Below are 20999 nucleotides of genomic sequence, written 5' to 3'. Positions count from 1 at the left end.
TTCAACAATGATCCGTTTGCTAAGTTATCTAAAAAAGGTGGAAAGAATGGAGGCACATTGTTGACCCAAGATGATTGTCGTAGAGGAGCTAAAGTGTAGGAAGAAAACTTGGAGGAAGCAAAATGACAAATGGATGAACAAATGGGGAATTAATTGGCAACACTGTCCTAATTCTAAAGAGGAGATAAAAAAATTGAGAAGAAAGAATTTGCATCTTTTGTAGGACAAGGGTTTTTGAAACCTAGTGACACTTCATCATGGAATGTTTGACTTATGAGGACATTCATAATCAGTTTGAACATGATCTAAAGGTGGATAGTTTAAGCAAGCAAAGTTTCACAAAACTACAAACTTCTTGATCAAAATTCAAGACAAAAGCAATGTTCTATAGGGAAACTTAAAGTGCAATATCCTATCTGATGTAGAGTTTAGGTCCCTTAAACCCTTGAATCTCGTTGACGTCATTAAAACCATATAATCTAAAATTGCCCTAGAGAGAGCTTACCATAGAAAAAAATAAAAATAAATTATGATCACATAATTATTTGAATACACGAGAGCTATAAAACATATAGTGTGAATTTAAATAGATTCATTGCATAATGCCACTATGGTGTCGACACCTTTGTTCCTAGTGTTTAATTTTAGTCCAAGGGAAGAAATATTAAAAATCGCTATAAAAACGCATGTATGGTTGGATAACGGCCACTATTTTCTCGACACCTATATACATGCATTTTTAAATTTTTTTGTTCTTATTGTTTAATATAGTTTGTGAGAAGGAGAGTTAAAATCACTTTAAAAGAGCACCTTACTTTTTATACAAATTAGTGGTTGCCAAAGTTTGGAAGTTTTATATTTTTTATTATGAAAATAGACGAAACGTCAGCATTCTGTCTACGCAGAAACGCAGGAAAACATCATATATGGAAAAGTGAAAATAAAAAATAATAACACCTCCGTGGGAGGGGATAATTGAAATTGCGCCATACTGAACTAAAAGAACATTAGAAAATGAGCCCTTCCCCTTTCTCACGAGTGTCGAACCAACAACCTATCAGTCACCTCGATAAAACCACAATCCCCCATATTCAAACGCTTTGACCGTGGAGGATTTGATTTCCGCCAAATTTGGGGGAGAAAGATAAAAATCCCCGAATTTAGTCGCGATAGGGTTCTCCCAGCTTTCTACCCTTTCATCATGATTCTTATAATTATAAGGAACGATGTCGAGAAATTAAGTGGAACATATGTCCAAATTTAGATGATGTTTGCATGGTCACCCCCTTTCTAGCGAGCGGGCGGCTCATGATAAGAGTCGCTCCATGCATGCCATGCCCATCCCAACCATTCACATCATCTCTCCTTTAGTCTCGTCTTGCTGAGGTCGTCCCACACGTAACTCATATGGTAAAATTCAAAATTTCAAAATTTCAAAGGCTCTCTTATTTTCGATTTTTATCGAACAACAACGTCCACAGTTTGACCTCCTCTTCACTCCGGTTAAAACACGCAGAGTGGCGCCAACGCCTATCACACCCACCCTTACCGGAAAATCCCCGGTAAACAACTTTAAACCTATGACGTGGCAACATCTCGTTCGTTGAAAGAGCGCACAAAAACCCATTAACATTGCTACCCTTCAAATTTAACTTATTTCTGCACGTGGTCTCCGCAGTAAGATTTCTTCCTTCTCTTTAGTTAAAAAAATATAAAAAGATAAGAAATTATTTTCGAGAATAAAAATATTCTAATATTATTTTTGGGTTATAGCCAAGTTTTGAATACAAAAATTGTGTGCTGTAACAACATCACTTCGAAAACAATACAGGGGAGGAGCAGGAGGAGAAAGGGAAAGGAAGAAAGGAGAGTGGATCTCTCGGCTTGGTACCCTAGCTCACCTCGCCTCAACTCGCCTTGCTTGGTTTTTGCAGGTTGGATGTTCGATCCTTTCACGGCGGGCTTAGATTTCAAGCTTTACCGGATCGGCATCAACGTTTTCGTCAATACAGTTTAAATTTCGGCCCTAGGCAGATCTATTTAGGCATCTATTTATTGCTATCGCATTCACTCTTATTCTCTTCCAGGTTGCAGGAGCCTTCCGCTGCTGTGTGCTTACAGCCTCTCTTTGGTTCTCGTGAGTTATCGCCACTACTTTTTCTATTTGTTATTCATTGGAATACATCGATTTTACGAAAATAATTCTTTTTGCTCTCCTATTTAAATGATTTCGGATTCTCGTAGCTGGTAAATTTAAAAGTTAAATGCATCGGATACGTGTTTTGCCGAGATTTGGTTCAACACAAGTAGCAATGAAAATCCAGCCTTACCTTGTGCCCTGTCTTCAAAGCTGTTAAATTCATGGCCATATTTATCATTTTCAAATAGTAGTTTTGCCGTTGATTATTCATTATTTTGGCAAAACCCTCTAATTCGTTAATTTATAATTTTTTCCTCATTACCAGGTTAAAGCACTATTATCCATTTCTGTAAGTATTAGTCTTTTAAATTTGTGGCAGTGTTTCTTTGTCGCAGAGAGGTGTAGATTGGTGGCTAAAAAACTGAGCCACAGGTGAAGGCTTTGGTTAATCTACAGCTCCGCCAGGGGATCTTCTCTCGAATCTTAGAACGCTTCCGTGGATCCGCCGCGGAAGTGGCCTGAAAAATTCCCCGTACGCCTGTAATTTAGCTCTGCTGAACTTGTGAGTAAACTCTACACTTTTTCCCAACTTCCACGGATTTTTCAAATTCAAATTCAAATTCATTTAAAATTTGAGCCAAACTCCATGCCAGGCTCTTTTTTTAGAAATTATTGTTTTTTCGCATTTTACTTTTCGTTTGTACCTTTCAACCTTTGCGTTTAAGTTTTCTTCGCAGCTTCCCTATCGGTCTGTTCCTTCCTAGTGATAAATGTTGTTATCGTTATGTTCTGTTCCAAAGGCCATGGGCGATCAACAGGTTGCTTATCTCGGGGACTTGGAATGATTTTCGTTCCCTTTATTTGGGAGTTTTGATAAAGAACAATAACGAAAATGGCCTCTTCAAGGAAACCGAGAATTTCGAGCAAGCGCACTGGTAAAGCCACAGAGGGAGCTGCGGAGAAAGATGACGACGGTACATATAAAAACAGGCAACGGGTTAGTACTGTCTGTTCTTGGAATGGATATAGGACTTTATTTCTCAGATTGTATGCCAGGAAGTCAATTTTTTTAAAGACACTTCTTGGAAATTTTCTCAAAAAACGTACTTCAGGATAACGTAATCTTCTCCTCGATTCTAGTGATGCATTTGCTTTAGTTTCCGCATATCTTTCAATCAATTTTCTGTGATTTTGTTGTCCTTTTCTCATTCTAATTTGCCATGTTGTCATTTACCATATTTTCAGCATTTAGTGGTTAATGCATGATCTGATTTCTCTACAATGGTTTTCAGCCATCTTTAGATTTTCAAAAATTCATTTCTCTCGCTCGAAAGCCAAGGAAATTGGTTTTAATGACAGAATATGTGCTTTACATTGATATTCAGAGCTCAAAATTGCAACACACTGCACGTGCAAGGAAGTGCACTTGAGTAGCATAGCTTGGTACTGTAAAGTAGAATCAACAATGAAACAAAAGCTGATAAAAGTATTCTCTCTTTCTCTCACTGTTGTCAATGTGAAAGCTCAACTATGGGTATGGACAAATATCAAAATTAAAAATATTAGAGATTGATTCAATGCATTGGAAGACATTTACATAGTAACGTTATTGAGTTATCGGAACAACTGTTCACATTGAAAGTGTAGATGAGAAGTAAAGCACAACATTGAAAACATCATTAAAGCATTTTAGCAGACATTTAAGTTTGAGTTATAGCGAATTATAGTAGATTTTCTAGCTCTCATTCTCGAATCATGTTTCTGGAATTAATCGTATAAGGCATTAAAGGATGAATCATGGCATGTACATTTATAGTTGTATACATGAAGAAGACTGCTGGTTATCCTTTTTACAGTGGCGGTCAACATAGTATATTGATTGTCTTGTTTATGGTACAAGAATCGAACCATGTACTTCATAGTTTCATCACATTATTCATGTTCTTTTTAATGATTAAAGCAGATAATTCCACTGAGAACCAGATGCAATGTCTTTCATCTATGTTTAGCATGTATGTTTAGACATGCTTGTAGGATGTAAGTTTATCCTATGCTTATCAAAACAATTTAAGATAGAAACTTACTCTTAAGGGATACAGACTTATTGTGCGGCCTATTATAGCATTACAAGGGTTAATGTATTTATTACATGGCCAATGATAACATTATAAGGATATATGTTTTGGTATTTACTATGTAGTCTATTGATATACATGCTTCTTATGTTTTGGATGCGTGATGGGGGATAGTTGATGATTGGATAGAGTTAGCACTTTGTTAAGTCCATTTATCTTATGATGTTAATGTGGTGGGTTGATGCATATTGTCTTGGTGTGATTTTCTTGGGTGATATAACATTTTGATATTGGACATCACCTAGGGGGAATGTGTTTAAAGATGTTATAACTTAGTAGCCTTGTTGATGTGCTTTTTCTTGAGTTTTAGTTATAGTTGGGGCTTTGATGATCTAGCCTTTCCTTAAGGTTGGATGATGTGTTTGTGATATATTAGACCCTTGGTGGTACACCCTCCTTTTGAGGATATTTTGCATACTATCTATTTTTGGATGGGCAAGCATTGTTGGAGAGGCGAGTGTCCATATACCATTTGATATGGACAACCATTGATTATGGAGGGATCTAACTACATAATTTTATTATTTCTTTGACTTGTCATGTAGTTAACAAATAATTTTATTGTAAGAGAGAAGAAATTCCCTCTATAAGAGTAGGAGTTTTCTCTCCTTTTGTAGCTGTTGGGAATTCACGGATTGAAAGACTTCTCCCCTTGAGCTATGTTGTACATCATTTTGGCAAGCTCAATGGAAGATCAAAGGTATTGCTTCTATTTAATATGAGGATTTTATGTTTGTACCACTTTTGATATGTTGTTTATTGTTGTTGGAAACCCTTGTAGCGTATGGAGTATTTTGTTGGTGCCTTGGAGCTTTCGATGGATTTGGGGGTGCACACCTTCATGGAGCCTTTTCTTCCTTCTTGGCATTTGATCATTTGATAAGGATATCTTGGTGGAGGAGTTTCACTTCTCTTCTTGGTGGATGGTGATATCATGGTTTTGGTGCTACTTGCATATCCTTTTGCTTGATGGATCACTCCCATGACATATGGAAGTTTGCTATTTCATGTGTTAGCTTCTTCTTGGAGCATTCCAATGAACTTGTATGATGGTGATGTTACATTATTTATGTCACTAGGAGGTGGTGTTCTACATGTTTGTCATATTTTGGACGGGGAATACTTGATGAGATAGAGTTAACACTTTGTTAAATCCCTTTCTCTTATGATGTTAAAATGGTGGGTTGATCCATGTTGCCTTCATGTGATTTTCCTAGGTGATAAAACTCTGTGATATTAAACATCAGTTGGGGGAATGTGCTTAAGGATGTTTGAAATTTGTACCATTGTTTGTGTATTTTTTCCTAAGTTTGAGTTGTAGTTCCTTTTTTTTGGGGGGGGGGGTGTGTGTGTGTGTGTGTTTCCTTAATGATCTAGTCTTTTCCTAAGGTTTGATGATGTATTAGATGCTTGTTGGTGGTGAACCCTCTTTTTGAGTACATTTTGCATACTACTCTCTATTTTTGGATGAGAAAGCTTTGTTGGCGATGCTAGTATGTTGAGAAGTGTAGCTTGGGAGGTACTCCCACATGTCTAGGGTACTTGACTTGTGTGGATTTGACCTACAAAAAGGACTTGGTTGGCCAAAGTACCCATGTTAGTGGGCTTTGGACCCAATGTTGTGGGCTAAAGACCCAAAGATATTCATTGTTTATTCTAATTGATGTAAGAGGGCGCCTTTAATGGAGTTAATGGCTCCTAAGTCAATCAATTAGAGATATATAAATACGAGAGACCTAAGGAGAGGTCATACACACAATAGAAACTCATCTTGTGATCACATTTTCCCAAGAAGGAAGTCGCAAAACCTAAAGGACAAGCTGCAGTTGAAGGAGAGCGAGTTTTTATGGTTTGATTTGGGTTAAGAAGAGGTCGAGTCTCAAAGGCTAGGGCCGAATTTTTGTGTGTGATTTGTGCCCTAAAAAGGGCTTTGTCTAAGCCAAGATAAGGTGAAGGAACAACCACCGAAATTTTGTTTAAGTCTGGTTTTGTTCTGTGCAAAGGGAAGAGGGACAAGCCTTGGAAAGAGGCCTAACAAGCCTCAAACTTGTCTGCTGTGGAGGACCGAAAGGCCTCAGAAGGTTGTGCAGGTGCCCTGTGGTAAGGCTGAAATTGGCCTCAAATTTGGAACATAAGCAACAAAGGATTTAAGGCAGAGAGAGAACGCTGTGTGACAGTGTGGAGGGCTGAAGTGTTGGAGTAGTTGGGTTGTTGAGTTGGAGGTTTGAAGTTTGTTCATCAAGAAGGATTGGATAACAATGTCTAAGGGCTGATATGCAGTGATGTAGAAGGGTTAATTCACTGTGAGAAGCTGAGTTGATTTGGAGTTGATATATGCAAGGTATTTGAAAGAGTAAATACATTGTGAGCAGCTGGTATGCAAAGGACATTAAAGGAGCAATTTCTTTGTGAATAAAAGAGGCAAAGGCTTTCCATGTGTCAATAGCAAGTGGACAAAAAGGGTTGGAAGCTAGCTAGAACAAGCAAGTTAAGTTTTGTCCTTGTTCTTTGGGAAGATTGAGGGTTAAAGGGAGGTGACCTCAAGCCCTGGGTGTATACTAGTGTAGATTGTTGTCTTGTATTAGGGCTTTGTAAGGGCCATGAACTCTCATATGGGAGCCCTACGTTTGTTTTATTGAGGGGCTAATAAAAACAAGTCTTGGGTCAAATATTTGTCTTGTCTATTTCTTTGATTCACTGCTATTACATTTCCACTGTGCAAAGTGCTTGTAGTTGTGTATTTTTATGTCCTTATAATTGTGATTAGATATAAAGTTTAAACCATATTTGGGGTACTAAAGAAAAATCAACATGGTATCAAAACTACTTTGAAGGGACATCTAAATCAAAGTATTCACAACAGGAAGCCTAAGAGGGAGCTGATTGATTGTTGTTGAAGGACTAACAACATGGCAAAGTTGGTTTTTAGTTTGAGGTATGAGGACAAGTTGGAAGGCCTATCCAACTATAGTCCTTGGAAAGAAAGGATCAGGTTGGTCTTGTTGGTGAACAAGATATGGGACTCTAGATTGCATGTGGAGGTTGACAATAAGAGTCAAAACACTGTCAGAGGGTCAGGTATGGTGCCATTCAGGATGGAGTAAGGAGGGCTTCTACGAGTCTAGGATGTATTGTGGGTATTGGAGCTCAAGTGCAGCATGTTGTTTGTCTTAATGATCGAGGTGAAGGGGTTTGAGTTCATATTCTAGGATGAGAAGGCGATACTCAAGCCCAGAGGCTCTAACTCCCTTGGAGTAGTCATTGGAGTTAGGGAGAGTGGTCTATACAAGTTGAAGGCAAGCTTATAGATCAAGGGAAGAAGCAAGTTTCTAAGACTTGGAGGGAGTCAAGTTTGAGTGAGACTTTGCAGGTTCAGAGGGAGAATCTGCAATCGAAGAAGAGTGCATGGTCAGTGGGAAGTGAGGAGACTTCGACAATTGGCAAGAAGGAACCATGGAATGGCTTGAAGATCTACATTATAATAGTAAATTACTCAATACTTGAGCAAGTGTTTGTAATGTCCTCTTCAAATTAATTGCCTAAGTTAGGATGTAGTAACCTATTTAACCTTGAAGGCTATAGTCATTTAAAAAGGGGGAATCATTATTTAATGTTCCTTAAGTAACATTAGATAATAAAAATTAAATGTGAGGTAAATACTCAAATAGGAGGGGAAAGCCCCAAAGAGAATTTATAAAAGGAAAGAGGGTCATTATGATCATCATGGATTGTTATTTTTCTTGATTTTGTGCTGAGGTGCTTGGAGGGTTTTAAGATTTATTTTCTTTGATTGGTTTGGGTGGTGAAAGATTCCAATATAGGCCATCCTCTTATCTTTCCTTGCTACATGATTGAATTTTGGTTGGAAACAATATTTTTGTGGTAGTGTAGGGCTGGAAACTTTCTTTTTGTGGTAGCATAGCGCTGGAAACGATCTCTCAGAGGTAGCGACAGGCTGGTATTTGCCTTTTTGAGGTAGCAAAGAGTAGAAGACTATTCTCTAAGGCAACGAAGGGTAGGAGTCCACCTTACTAAGGCAACAAAGGGTTGAATCCACCTCGCTGAGGAAGTGTAAGGCTGGTAAATATCTTCCTAAGGCAAGGAAGGGTGATATTTGATTATCGGAGGCAACAAAGTGTTGGATTCTAACAACAAGCCGAGTTCAAGACAACAAAGGACCACAAGGAGGGTTTAAAAGGGGTGCGGTTGGCTGGAAGCTAAGACAACGAAGGTGATTATATGTGGAGCAAGGTCTTAGCAGCATGTGGAAGGACTATAACAGATCAACGAATCCATGTGGCTAAGATCAAAACAATTTGTGTGCCCAATTGTCGAATAACAGTGGATAGTTTTAGTTTTTAAAATTAAATTTGTGTTGTTACCCTTATTGGGTAACTATGGATCTTGTGTTGTATAGTAAGATTGTTAGTGGCTGGTTAGTTTGGCCCTAATTTACAGTGGATGGTTGAGGAAACAACTATGGTTTGAGTACTTTATTATACTATTGTGCATTCAATAAAGATCATCACTATTTAATAGACTAATGAGTGTTGCAACATTGCTGTGAGATACAATCCTGTCTTGTGTTTATTTGAAACCTTAACTCACGATTGCACCCTAAGGGTAATCTCCCTAAGAGGGATATTACAATGGTATTAGAGCCGTGTATCCTTCCAGCTTGGGAGCATATGATTTTTGGATACTTTTGGAGGATAGGAAAAACATTACTTTTAGGAAGAAGGGTGCCAACAATTTCGTCATGGTGGACAAGGAAGAGCAACCACTAGAGATTGACCCCTTAGACATCTTGGGGGAGCTAGCAAGAGGGTTCAACATGGCTCAACAGATGGTGCAAGGGCAACACCAGATGGTACAAGGGTAGTAGCAGATGTCCCAATTTCATACCCAGGTTTTGGAAAATTTGAGTAATGCGGGTAATAATGGTACTAATTGATCTAATAGAGGTAGCCGAAGTTTGGTTGAAGGAAGTGACAACCATAATCTTGGTCCTTTTAACATCTTTGAAGAAACTAACATAGGGGCAACTAGTAGGAGGATCCCTGGACCTCTTCTACCCTAGTTTCTAGATGGTCATGGAATAGTAAACCAAGGACCTACAAGACAAAACAAATATTTTTTAGAATATTTTGGGAGTATATGTCACAAGAAGAGGATGTTTGAGTAGCTATGACCTTTACAGAGTTTAGTAACATTAAGTACAAAAATAGGCCTAAGGATCATAATAGGGGTACACAACAGAACTATGATCTACTTTGCAATGTTGGGAAGCTGTCCATCCCCTCCTTCGATGGGTCATCCAAATACTCAACAAGGTCCTGGTTACAAAATTAAACACTTACTTACAACTTATCCCAATGTTTGAAGTAGAGGCCATCAAATTTGCACCTTGCATTTTGGAGGTTAAGCTCATGAATGGAGGTGCCACAGATTGGTGACCATAGGACATTCTAGCATTACTTCTTACATGGACTTCATACAAAGGTTGATACATTTGTTTGACAGGAAGGATCCAAAGATACACTATAGGGAGCTAGCATAGTTCAAGTAAATTGAAACACCATATGCTTATATTTAGAATTCCAACAAGTAGTTGTTATGGTGACAAACATCGAAAATTTAAATAAAGGTTGATCACCTCTTCACAAAAGGTTTAGCCGAACCACTTGATGTTTGGGTCAAGGCCTTCAAACCCACCCCCTTACAAGATGCCATCACTAAGATGTGAGACATGGAAGGTGTAATACCTAAAGTGAAATTTCCATGCAAACCACTTATCACCGAGAAAAACAAAGATAAGAGGCCATTTTAGAAAGAGTGGGTTGGGAAGGACAAGTTGGATGATAGACATGGAGCAAGCTAAGAAGGAAGAAACTCCTGCTTCAATATAAGGAACCATGGGAACTAGGTCATAGATGTTTGGCCAAGGGAAAGGTCCACTATATTGAGGTGTTGTTAGAAAGCGATGATGAATAAGATGTAAGGCCTTGCAGCACCAAGCAGTGGGGCTAGCAATTCAAAGGGGGAGCAGTTCCATGAGGAAGCTAAGGGGGTTGAGAGGCCTTGTAGAGGGATTAAGGATGGTGCTATCACCTCTCTTTTTGGAGTCCCTAGGTGCTACACCTTTAGGATCGGGAGTGTCATACAGGGACAACGAGTCATGGCCTTGGTCGATGGTGGAGCAACTCATAACTTCATCAATGCAACCTTGGTGGCAAAAAGAGGTATTTCCATACAAGAGTTTGAAGGCTTTAACGTTGTAGTGGTTGATGGATACAACATGACATGCACATAGAGGGTTCCACGCTTGAACTTGACACTAGGCAATTACACATTTATCGATGACTTCTATATAGTGGATCTTGCAGACACCAATGTTGTATTGGGGGTACAATGGTTATATTCGTTGGGAAAGTTCTCAATGAACTACCAAGTAATGGAGATGGAATTTAGGGCCTCAAATGGCAATAAGGTAGTGTTGAGGGCTTTATCCAGTACTCCTTGGACTATTTTAGCTAAGAGAATGGAGGTTTTAGTTTGTAGTGTGCGTGATTGAGTGCCTGTGCAAGCAAACAACTTGAGGAAATGGGCGATGCCAACTGATTTGCTGCTGCTCATTATTCTCACATTTACCCCATAACATAATCCCCATCTAACAACCAACATGGAGGAAGCAAGCCATTTCGATGAGAATGCAAGCACTTCGAAGGTGCAGGAAGGCATTAGTGAAGCCATTCTTGATGTACTCACTATGGATGCAAATGTTGTGCAGAGGGCGTTAGAGCTTATTTCTTGGAAGACATTGCAGGTCAGTGGCTAGAAATTCAAGTTCTAGGCAGAGGTTTCAAAGCTGATGGACATCCTCATCAACTCTCTTTACAACAACAGGGATATTACATTTTCATTTGGGCATCCAATTCCTAGGCAGAAGTAATCCATATACAAGACAATACATAGAAAAACAAGTACAGTGATGGTTGGCAATGTCCCACTTGGAAGCGAACATCCTATTAGGGTTCAAACAATGACTACTACTGATACAAAGGATGTTCTTGGTACCATAGAACAGATCATGAGAATAGTTGATAAAGGAGCAGATATTGTTTGAATCACTGTTTAGGGAAAAAAAGAAGCAGATGCTTGCTATGACATTAAAAATACCCTTGTACAGAAGGGCTATGATATTCCTCTTGTGGCAGACATCCATTTTGCTCCTTCAGTTGCATTGCGTGTTGCAGAATGTTTTGATAAGATTCGTGTTAATCCTGGAAATTTTGCTGACAGGCGTGCCCAATTTCAGAAACTAGAATACACAGAGGAAGATTATCGAAAGGAGCTTATGTGGCCAAAACTAGTATATAAAGAGGAAAATTATCAAAAGTATGGAAGGGCAATGTGAATTGGCACAAACCATGGAAGTCTTTTTGATTGTATTATGAGTTACTATGGTGATTCTCCCAGGGGTATGGTGGAATCAACATTTGAATTTGCATGCATTAGTCGAAAGTTGGATTTTCGTAATTTTGTTTTTTAAATGAAAATGAGCAATCCTATAGTCATGGTTCAAGTATATCATTTACTTGTTGTAGAGATGTATGTCTACGGATTGGATTGCCCATTTCATTTAGGAGTTATTGAACTTGGTGAAGGTGAAGATGGACACATGAAGTTTGTAATTGGCGTTGGAACACTTTTGCAAGATGGTTTTGGTGATACTATTCGAGTTCACCTTAGAACCTCTAGAAGAGGAGATTAATCCTTGTAGAGGACTTGCAAATCTTGGGATCCAAGCTCCAAAGCTAGGAAAAGGAGTGGATCCTTTTGAGGAGAAGCATCATCATTACTTTCTTTCCAATGCAGGGTTGACCAACTTGTAATACAAAAGGTGTGTGATGAGGTAGATTACAAAGGAGTTTTGCATTGCAATGGTTTTGTTCTAATGCCAATGTCCCTTGACCAGTTGAAGACAATAGAGAAGAAGCCAATTTGTAAGGCTTTAGATATGATTTGTCGAATTGCAAAAGGGGACCTTGATGAATCAAATGCAAGGGGAAAATCAGATATGGAAAGGAAAAGAAAGTCTGTCAAGTTTTGTAATGAGTTTGGCAAAACTTCTGAGATTTGAAAGCACAAAGTTTGGCAATCATTGGACGAATACATATCAAGAGTAAAACTGGGCCAAAAAGACATGTTACATCACAAGATCTAGCAAGGAGCAATTGAAGAAGTCCCCATTCCTTGATAAATTAAAGAAGAAAAACTATGAGGTTATCTTCTTCATAGACCTAGTCAATAAGTACTTAATGCAATACTTAAGGGATTATGAGGACAAAATTTTTCATAATGTTTCAAAAGAAGGGCTTGAGCTTAAGAAAGATACAAAGGACATGGAAATTAAAGATTCTCTCAAAGGGCTAACTATCAGGTGGAAGCATTTGCCTGAGGAGGATGCCATGTGGGAAGGGGAACAAATATTGTTGTGTTCGACTCTGCAATTGCTTGAGGACAAGTAATGTTGGGAAGGGAGGATTGTAATGTCCTCTTCAAATTAATTACCCATAGAAATATGTAGTAGCCTATTTAACCCCATAGGCTATAGTCATTTAAAAAGGGGGAATTATTATTTAATGTTACTTAGGTAACATTAGATAATAAAAATTAAATTTGGGGCAAATGGAGGGAAACTTGCAAGCCACTCAAATTTGAATTTAGGAGGGAAAATCCCCAAAGAGAATCTATAAAAGGAAGGAAGGAGAGTCATTATGATCATCATGGATTGTTATTCTTCTTGATTTGGGGTTGAGGCTCTTGGAGGGCTTTAAGACCCCTTTTCTCTGATTGGTTTTGGTGGTGAAAGATTCCACCCTGGCAAATCCTCCCATCTTTCCTTGCTACAGGATCGAATTTTGGTTGGAAACTATCTTTCTATGGTAGTGTAGGGTTGGAAACTATCTTTCTGTGGCAACATAAGGCTAGAAACTATCTTTATGTGGTAATGTAGGGTTGGAAACTATCTCTTTGAGTCCACAAAGGGTTGGGATCTGTAGTCAAGGGCAAAAGACTATTCTCTGAAGCAGTGAAGGAGAGTCTAACTTCTCGAGGCATCGAAGGGTTGAATCTGCCTCACTGAGTTAGCACAAGGTTTGTAAATATCTTCCTAAGGTAGTGTTGATGGTGCTGGACCTGCCAACATTTAGGGGATCTCCCTAGTATGAAGTCCCAACTAGATCTCACACCGTTTGCGGTAGGAGTCCCATCTGGTATGATAGCTCGGTTGCCATTATCTTAAAGATATGCCTTAGCTCTTGCTTGTTAGCAAGTGAGAGTGGTATACTTAGTCTTCAAACAACGAGGTTCGTGTGCCTGGTGAGTGCTTAGTGTCTCTTGTGTCAAAGTTCTTTCACTACAGAGGGAGAGGGAGAGGGTGAGAGTGAGTCTCAAGTCGAAAGGGAACTGTCCCAACTCTTTGAGAGACACACAACACGACAAGACATGTGCAGCTTTTGGCAAAATAGTCCACACGGATGCGGCAGTGACGAATATAAAGTGAATAGATAACACGTACAACACCGAGCAGAATAGTCCACATGAGTGCGACGATCGTTATAATAAGTTTATAAAATGAACCTGTCGAGTGTCCGGTGGAATAGTCCACATGGGCGAGACACGTTAACAACTGATACAACACATTTCCAACAACACATGCACTAAAACAACTAAAATAGTTCAATTGTCTTAATGCAGGTTAAAGCAACATGCATTACAAGTGTCCAAAGATTAGTCTTACAAATGAATACAATACATGTGTGAAAACGTGCTGGCCTGTTAACAGGCTTCTGAATTAAGCGAAAGTTCCAAGACACATCCGTACACCATTACATCACTAACCTCGATAGCGGGGTGTTGGAGCCACTGCTCGCTCCTCAAAGAAAAGATTATAGACTCTCAAGGCTATGTGGGAGGAGCCAAGGTGAAAAATCCTTTGCATGTACAAATGAGGGGTATGTATAGCCAAGGGTGAAACTGACCCTTGTGATTGTTCGACTTCCCTCATGATTGTTTGACTTACATGACTCTTCGACTTACATGACTCTTTGACTTCATCTGTGGATCTCTTGGACTTCCACGTTACATTACATTGATTACACAGTTATGACCCAAAGTAGTGATGTGGCTGAGGTGACTCATGACACAACTTGACATGACATTGCTGGTATGCACATGCTGGCTGTGCTATTCGTGTCGAGCTGTTGTGCTGCTGAGTGATGAGTGTGCCTGTGGTGTACCATAGCTTCACCTTCGTATGGCAGAGTGTGCGAAGTCTTTAATGGTCTTGGTGTTCGCTTGATAGTTCATGCATGCACATGTGTCTCCTTCGCTTGCTACTTGGTATGCTTCGTGTGTTCGTCCAACCGCGAGCAAGTCTTCTAGCATGCACTCCTTGTTCATCCCGTTTGTCGTCGTGCCATGTCTCATCCATGTACCTGTTTCTGCAATCACTCATGACGAGACGACATCAAATCCAGAAATCCCCTAGTCTACCATGATGCATTGTCTTTTGTTTCCGGGTGTAGGTGACCGAGAGAGAGGACAAGGCTCTGAAACAACGCAGAGCACATGTCAGGTCGAGATGCGAGGCTCTGGGGCACTGTCAAGAAAAAATGCGCAGAGGTCACTAGGACGCTAGTATGAGTAGTAGGACGCTAGTATGAGTAGTGCAAAACAACAGTGACATTCTGCGGGATCTGGCTTAGATGGGAGGCAAAATTGTGCAATTTTTCCTGGGAAGGCAATGCGGGCAGCAGAGGACACTGGCAGTGAAAACTGCGCAGATTTTCAAGGGAGGTTGGGAGCGGGCTGCGAGAGCTTGCTGGCCAAAACTACGTAGAACTGGGAGGCAGTCATGTTGAACATGTCTGCGCAGTTTCTAGGTTGAGCGGGGTGTCGGGCAGTTGGTGGATAGTCCAAGAAAACTACGTAATTTTCAAGAGGAGCAACAGGCCGACTAACAGGGGGCTTACTGATAGAACTGTGCAATTTTCAGAGATAGTGCAGTGAGAAGCAGCGGGTGCCTGTCCCTCTTGTCTGTGCAATTTCTTCAATCAATGTAGGCAGGCATGCTAACAACTTCTACGCAATTTTTGGGAGGAGTGAAGCTCGGGGTCACTACTCGGTCAAACTCTTCGGTTGACTAGCGGGAGGCTTGATGGATTGGCTTGCGGGCAATGCAGATTGAGATGGCTTCTTGGGCAACTTTTGCACTGTTTTGGGTGACAGTCAAGAAGGTCGATTCTAGGATAGCGCAGTGCAGACTGCCTGGGAGGCAACCTCAAGCTCTGCGCAATTCTAGGCAACAATACTTGGTCACTAAGGGCTGAGACTACGCAGTGCAGCTTAGCGGAGGTTCGATTGATGGAGGGTGGTCCGGTCGACAGATCTTTGGCAAAATGGTTAAGTGTGTGAGCGAGTGAACTCGTGTATACATGACCTTGCGAACACACACTCAACATGACTTGATGACAAGACATCTTGAACCAACAAGACAACATATGCTCAGTGTGACTGATTGCGGGACTGTCTAATGGTGAAAGTGACAAGTGTGACACTTTGGATAGACCTTCGGACGACTGTGACGACACTTGCGCGACAATGCTTACAACATCGTGTGTGAGTGCGATAGATGTTTACATAGCGAACACAACTCAAACACAAAACTTCAACATCACCAGAACAAGGTCGCAAGCATGACATAGCAATCAACATGCCGAAGATGACAATTGGTCAAACAAGCGAAAAGGAAGCAAGACATGTAGAGGAAACACATGAAATGACTTTTTGTGTTTGTGCACATGCATGTTACTGAGGATAGGATGATATGACAATGACAAGCAGTCCTACAAACTCAACTAAGAGGTGTACTTCGAAAGGTGTTCTTTACTTACCATACTTACCCTTAAGATGATCATGCATCCGACGAAGTTTGCATGCAGTCTTGATCTTTTCCGTTACTTGGTCTCTTGGTCCTTCTCCTGAACTCTTTGGGAGTGACCTCAACATGTCACCTTTTCCTGTAGTCACTAAGGGATGGATCAACGCGGTTTCAGCGGAAGTGACTATTGTCGGGATGAGGCCATAGGAGGCCCATTTGGGCAATTTCTGAATGCAAGACAATCAGGGCAACTTGGACAACACTGTGCAATTTTGAGGCACGAGACACTGCTGTGGGATGGGGGTCGTGGGAGGGCACCTCTGTGCAATTTTTGAGTGCAGTGCAACTTGGGTAGTTGAGAGGCAATACTACGCAATTTCTATTGGCAGCGGGTTCCGGCTGGGGAAGGACACTGGAGGAAACCACTGCACAGTTTTGGATGCCAAGGGATGTTGGGGTCTCTGCGCACTGCGGGGTTTCAACAGGCAAGGGAGGAAGCTTGATGGTTGCAGAAGCAAAGTGCAAAGTTCCGGGAAGCTGGATGAGGCTAGGTTGCTTGAGAAATGGCTAAGTGTGAGATCAATGATACAGATGTAAACAGTGATAGGACTCGACTGTGATCGTACATAGATACTTAGTGACACAACGTAGACCATCTAGAATGCATAAGATATACTTTGCTTGATGCAACAACCTTCGTGACAAGAGTGCGTGAAGTGAGTGTGAAACATGTCTATGTGATGACAACCACTCATACACACACAATTCCCTTGAAGCAAAACAACATTCCCTTTGTATGCCAAACAACAACCCCTATGCCCAAAGGTGACACATGCTGCATAAAGATGAGAACACGGACAATTTTAAGATCAAGGAGGGGAGCTTGAAATCATCAACTTACCAACAAGTGACCAAGGATGATCGATTGCAGGATCTAAGGTAGGCTCCGAAATTTGCATGCGAGCCAAAATTTTGGAGGGTGGTTGTAGCCGCTACAACATGTATCGAAGGGTGAGATATGATTATTGAAGGCAACGAAGTGTTGGATTCTAATAGCAAGATGAGTTCAAGACAACAAAGGATCACCAATAGGGTTTAAGATGGGCATGATTGGCTAGAAGCTAGGACAACGAAGGAGGTTAGAAGATTAGAGAATCTTTGTGGCTAAGGTTAGAACAATTTGTGTGCCCAATTGTTGAATAATAGTTGACATTTTTGGTTTTTAAACTTATAGCTAAGTTTGTGTTGTTACCCCTATTGGGTAATTGTTGATCTTGTGCTGTATAGTAAGATTGTCAATGACTGGTCAGTTTGGCTCTAATTTACAGTGGATGCTTGAGGAAACAACTATGGTTTGAATACTCTAGTATACTATTGTGCATTCAATAAAGATCATCACTGTTTGATATACTAATGAGTGCTGCAACATTGTTATGGATACAATTGTGTCTTGTGTTTATTTGAAACCCTAACGTAGGATTGCAGCTTAAGAGTCTCCCTAAGAGGGATATTATAGTGTTATAAGAAGACTTTGGGCAACTTTTGTACACCTAGTAACTTAGGCTTGTGCAGATGTACCTGCCTAAGGTACACACATCAACACTTTTGATATGTTGTTTATTATTGTGGGAAACCCTTGTAGCATGTGATGAAGGCCTCGTAATGGATCATCTACCATTTGGACAATGTAATGCGAGGATTTAATCCCTCTTATATCTATTGTTGTCATGTCAATATTGCATCTAACAAACTAGTTTGTTTCTTAAAATAATATAACATCACCTTCATAACTTTGTTATAGAGTAGCACTTGTAGCTCTCCAAGGATAATTTTCTGCATTAAATTTCAACAAGTTAAAGCTAATTTGTGGCATGTATAATAGCCCTTGTTTGCTTTTCATATTCATGCATTTTCCCTATTTGGTGACTGGTCCATACTTGACTCCATTTTGCCCAAGATTTGGTAGGTGCTAGTCTTGGGATTCCATCATATTTTTTTTCTCAAATCATTCGTTTTTCCACCACTCCTACAAACACTTGTTTTGTTAAGGATAACTCTTCAAACATCACTTATTGCCTCCCATCCATAGCCTTGGTAATCCTACTTAAGGATGCACTCCTTGTAATGCAGAAGAGCCAACCTGAGAAAGGAAGAGCTATTGAGGTGACAATGGGTAACCTTCCTTAGTTGCAAAAATTTAACACCTTGGTTCTTGGGACTCTACACGTTATGGGTGTGATATTTTGTTGTAACATTTTGTCGTTGGTGCTCCTCCTTGGCAAAATTTTCAGAATTTTTGGCAATTTAAGGGAAGGTTTTGCAGTTTTGTACCTCTTCTTAGGGAAGCTCACTCGTTCTCTTATTTTCAGTGGGAACCTACCAGATATTTTTCAATGTTGAATTGGTAATGCGTGATCCATGGTTGGAATATGGTTTGAACTTAGAGAGGCTATTTGTGGTCCTAGAATTGGACCAAATATTCTGTGTATATGATATCACATGCATCAAATAAAGGAGAGACTATTAAGACCCTAGGGCTCCTTCAACCATTAGCCATACCAAGCCAGCATTGGGAAGAAGTTTCAATGGATTTTATTACAATTTTACCCATATTTGAAGGAAAGAGTGTCATTATGGTAGTGATAGATCACATGACAAAGTATGCCCAAATTTTCTCTCTTTCTCATCCTCTTTCTTAAAGCAAGTACTGTGGCAAAAGCATTCGTGGAAACAATCCAAAAGCGACGTGTAATACTAAAGATTATTGTAAGTGATAGAGATCCAATTTTCACTGCAAATTTTAGGACCAAATTATTTTCTTGTTTGACTCAATTGGCTCACAACTCATCTTAGCATCCTCAATCTGATGGGAAAACAAAGATTGTGAATAAATGCTTAGAAGGATATATATGTTGTTTTGCATTTGATAAACACATAATAAAATACTAAGTGGATTTAAGTGAATGTGTAATCATCCACACCAATATTAAATTCTGGTGGAATGTGTGGTATGCCAACAAAATAAAGGAGAGACTATGAAGACCCTAGGGCTCCTTTAGCCATTAGTCATACCAAGCTAGTGTTGGGAAGAAGTTTCAATGGATTTTATTACAAATTTACCCAAATTTGAAGGAAAGAGTGTTTTATGGTAGTGGTAGATCGAATGAAAAAGTATGCCCACTTTTGCTCTCTTTCTCATCTTCTTAAAGCAAGTATTATGGCAGAAGCATTCATGGAAACAGTCCAAAAGCTACATGGAATACCAAAGATTTTTGTAAGTGATAGAGCTCTAAATTTCACTGGGAATTTTTGCATTGAATTTTTAAGGTCAATTGGGTTTATCCCAGGTGGTTGGGTAAGACTCTCCTCAAAGACAACATCTAGAAGAATAGGATATTCTGAGGGGAAACATGATGTATTGAAATTCCCAGTGAAAATTGGATCTCTATCACTTACAATAATCTTTGGTGTTCCATGTAGCTTTTGGATTGTTTTCATGAATGCTTCTGCCATAGTACTTACTTTAAGAGGATGAGAAAGAGAGCAAAAGTGGGCATACTTTGTCATTTGATCTACCACTACCATAATGATACTCTTTCCTTCAGATTTGGGTAAAATTATAATAAAATCCATTGAAACTTCTTCCCAACACTGACTTGGTATGGCTAATGGTTGAAGGAGCCATGGGGTCTTGATAACCTCTCTTTTATTTTGTTGACATACCATACATCCCGCCACAAATTTTTGCACGGCTTTAAGACCTTCCCAAAAAAAATCTTTCTTGATCCTATGGCATGTCTTCAAGAACCAACCAAACGTCAATACCCTCTCTCTAATTATTGACAACAAAATGGAGAGAAAGTGGTTATTGGTGACAACTTAGCCTCTCCAGTTTTAGGTTGTGGTGATGTCACCATCGACATTGCTAGGTTTGGAGATGTCCATAATGCTTCGAGATATAGAGTGAATTTTATTTTTGTTTACCATATTATACATCAATTAGAAGATAGAATTATGGTTGGATTGATGGGTTGTAAAGGACAAGAGTGATGGTTTTAAAGTGGTTGCCTTAGAAAATTGCGATGAATTAGATTATATGTACACATCGGGGAGGATTCCTTTTTAAGATCGACAAGGGTTTGTTGCTATTATAGCTAACACGAATGACATACACATGCTATGGCGTGAACCTTTGGGTGATACCAACTTTGGATCATACTACAAATGACCTGTTTGCATATGGCTGTTGATCTCCTATTGATTGAACCACCTAGAGGTGTCTATGAAGGGTGTATGCATGGGAAACACCATAAATAGTCATTTCCCAAGGACAAGCAATGTGAGCTTCTCATACTCTTAAGTTAATTCATAGTGATATTTGTGGACCTACAATAATGCTAGTTACAAATTCTATTCTAGTAGGATGTTAGTGCATTTATATTTAGTAGTTAATAGTTTCAAAGGGCCTTTTTCTTGTTGTTTTGTAATGATGGATCTTGTATGTGTTCTCGAGAAGACAAATTTATTCATTTCTGGGTTTGGAAGTGGAAACACATCTGAACTTTTGAATGGAAGAAGATATAAAAATAGATCTTCTTGCAAGTATTTCCTCATATTTATTGATAAATTTTCTCATGTCCTTTGGATATACATCATTCAATCCAAGGATAGTGTAATGTCCCCTAATAATAATAAAAATAAAAATAATATAATATAATATTAAAATATAAGCAAATAAATGATAAACAATAAAGAAAAGCTAATAATGGTAAATAAA

General features: G+C 39.5%; 1 protein-coding gene and 1 pseudogene across 2 annotated transcripts in view; both read left to right on the top strand.

Moving 5' to 3' along the window:
* The first annotated feature begins 1782 nt into the window (after positions 1-1782).
* The window catches only part of LOC149167936 (protein ALWAYS EARLY 3-like), a 39633-nt gene continuing 20416 nt past the window's right edge, over positions 1783-20999 (top strand). Inside the window, exons 1-4 of one of the 2 annotated variants that reach the window (XM_089431616.1) lie at positions 1783-1934; positions 2088-2137; positions 2536-2702; positions 2941-3137. In XM_089431616.1, the coding sequence (XP_089287742.1) occupies positions 3033-3137 (105 nt within the window). In that variant the 5' untranslated portion in view covers positions 1783-1934; positions 2088-2137; positions 2536-2702; positions 2941-3032. Of the gene's footprint in view, positions 1935-2087; positions 2138-2519; positions 2703-2940; positions 3138-20999 lie in introns of both variants that reach the window. The other variant, XM_089431617.1, reaches the window with a different exon arrangement.
* On the top strand, positions 11147-12418 carry LOC149167937 (4-hydroxy-3-methylbut-2-en-1-yl diphosphate synthase (ferredoxin), chloroplastic pseudogene; annotated as a pseudogene).

This window comes from Pinus tabuliformis, chromosome 5_1 (genome assembly GCF_031772625.1).
Source record: "Pinus tabuliformis cultivar Carrire ecotype Pingquan chromosome 5_1, CPIR1, whole genome shotgun sequence".
In the NCBI taxonomy this organism is placed as follows: Eukaryota; Viridiplantae; Streptophyta; class Pinopsida; order Pinales; family Pinaceae; genus Pinus; species Pinus tabuliformis.
The sequence above is the reverse complement of the archived record's forward strand: the minus strand, read 5'-3'. Positions and strand labels throughout refer to the sequence as shown.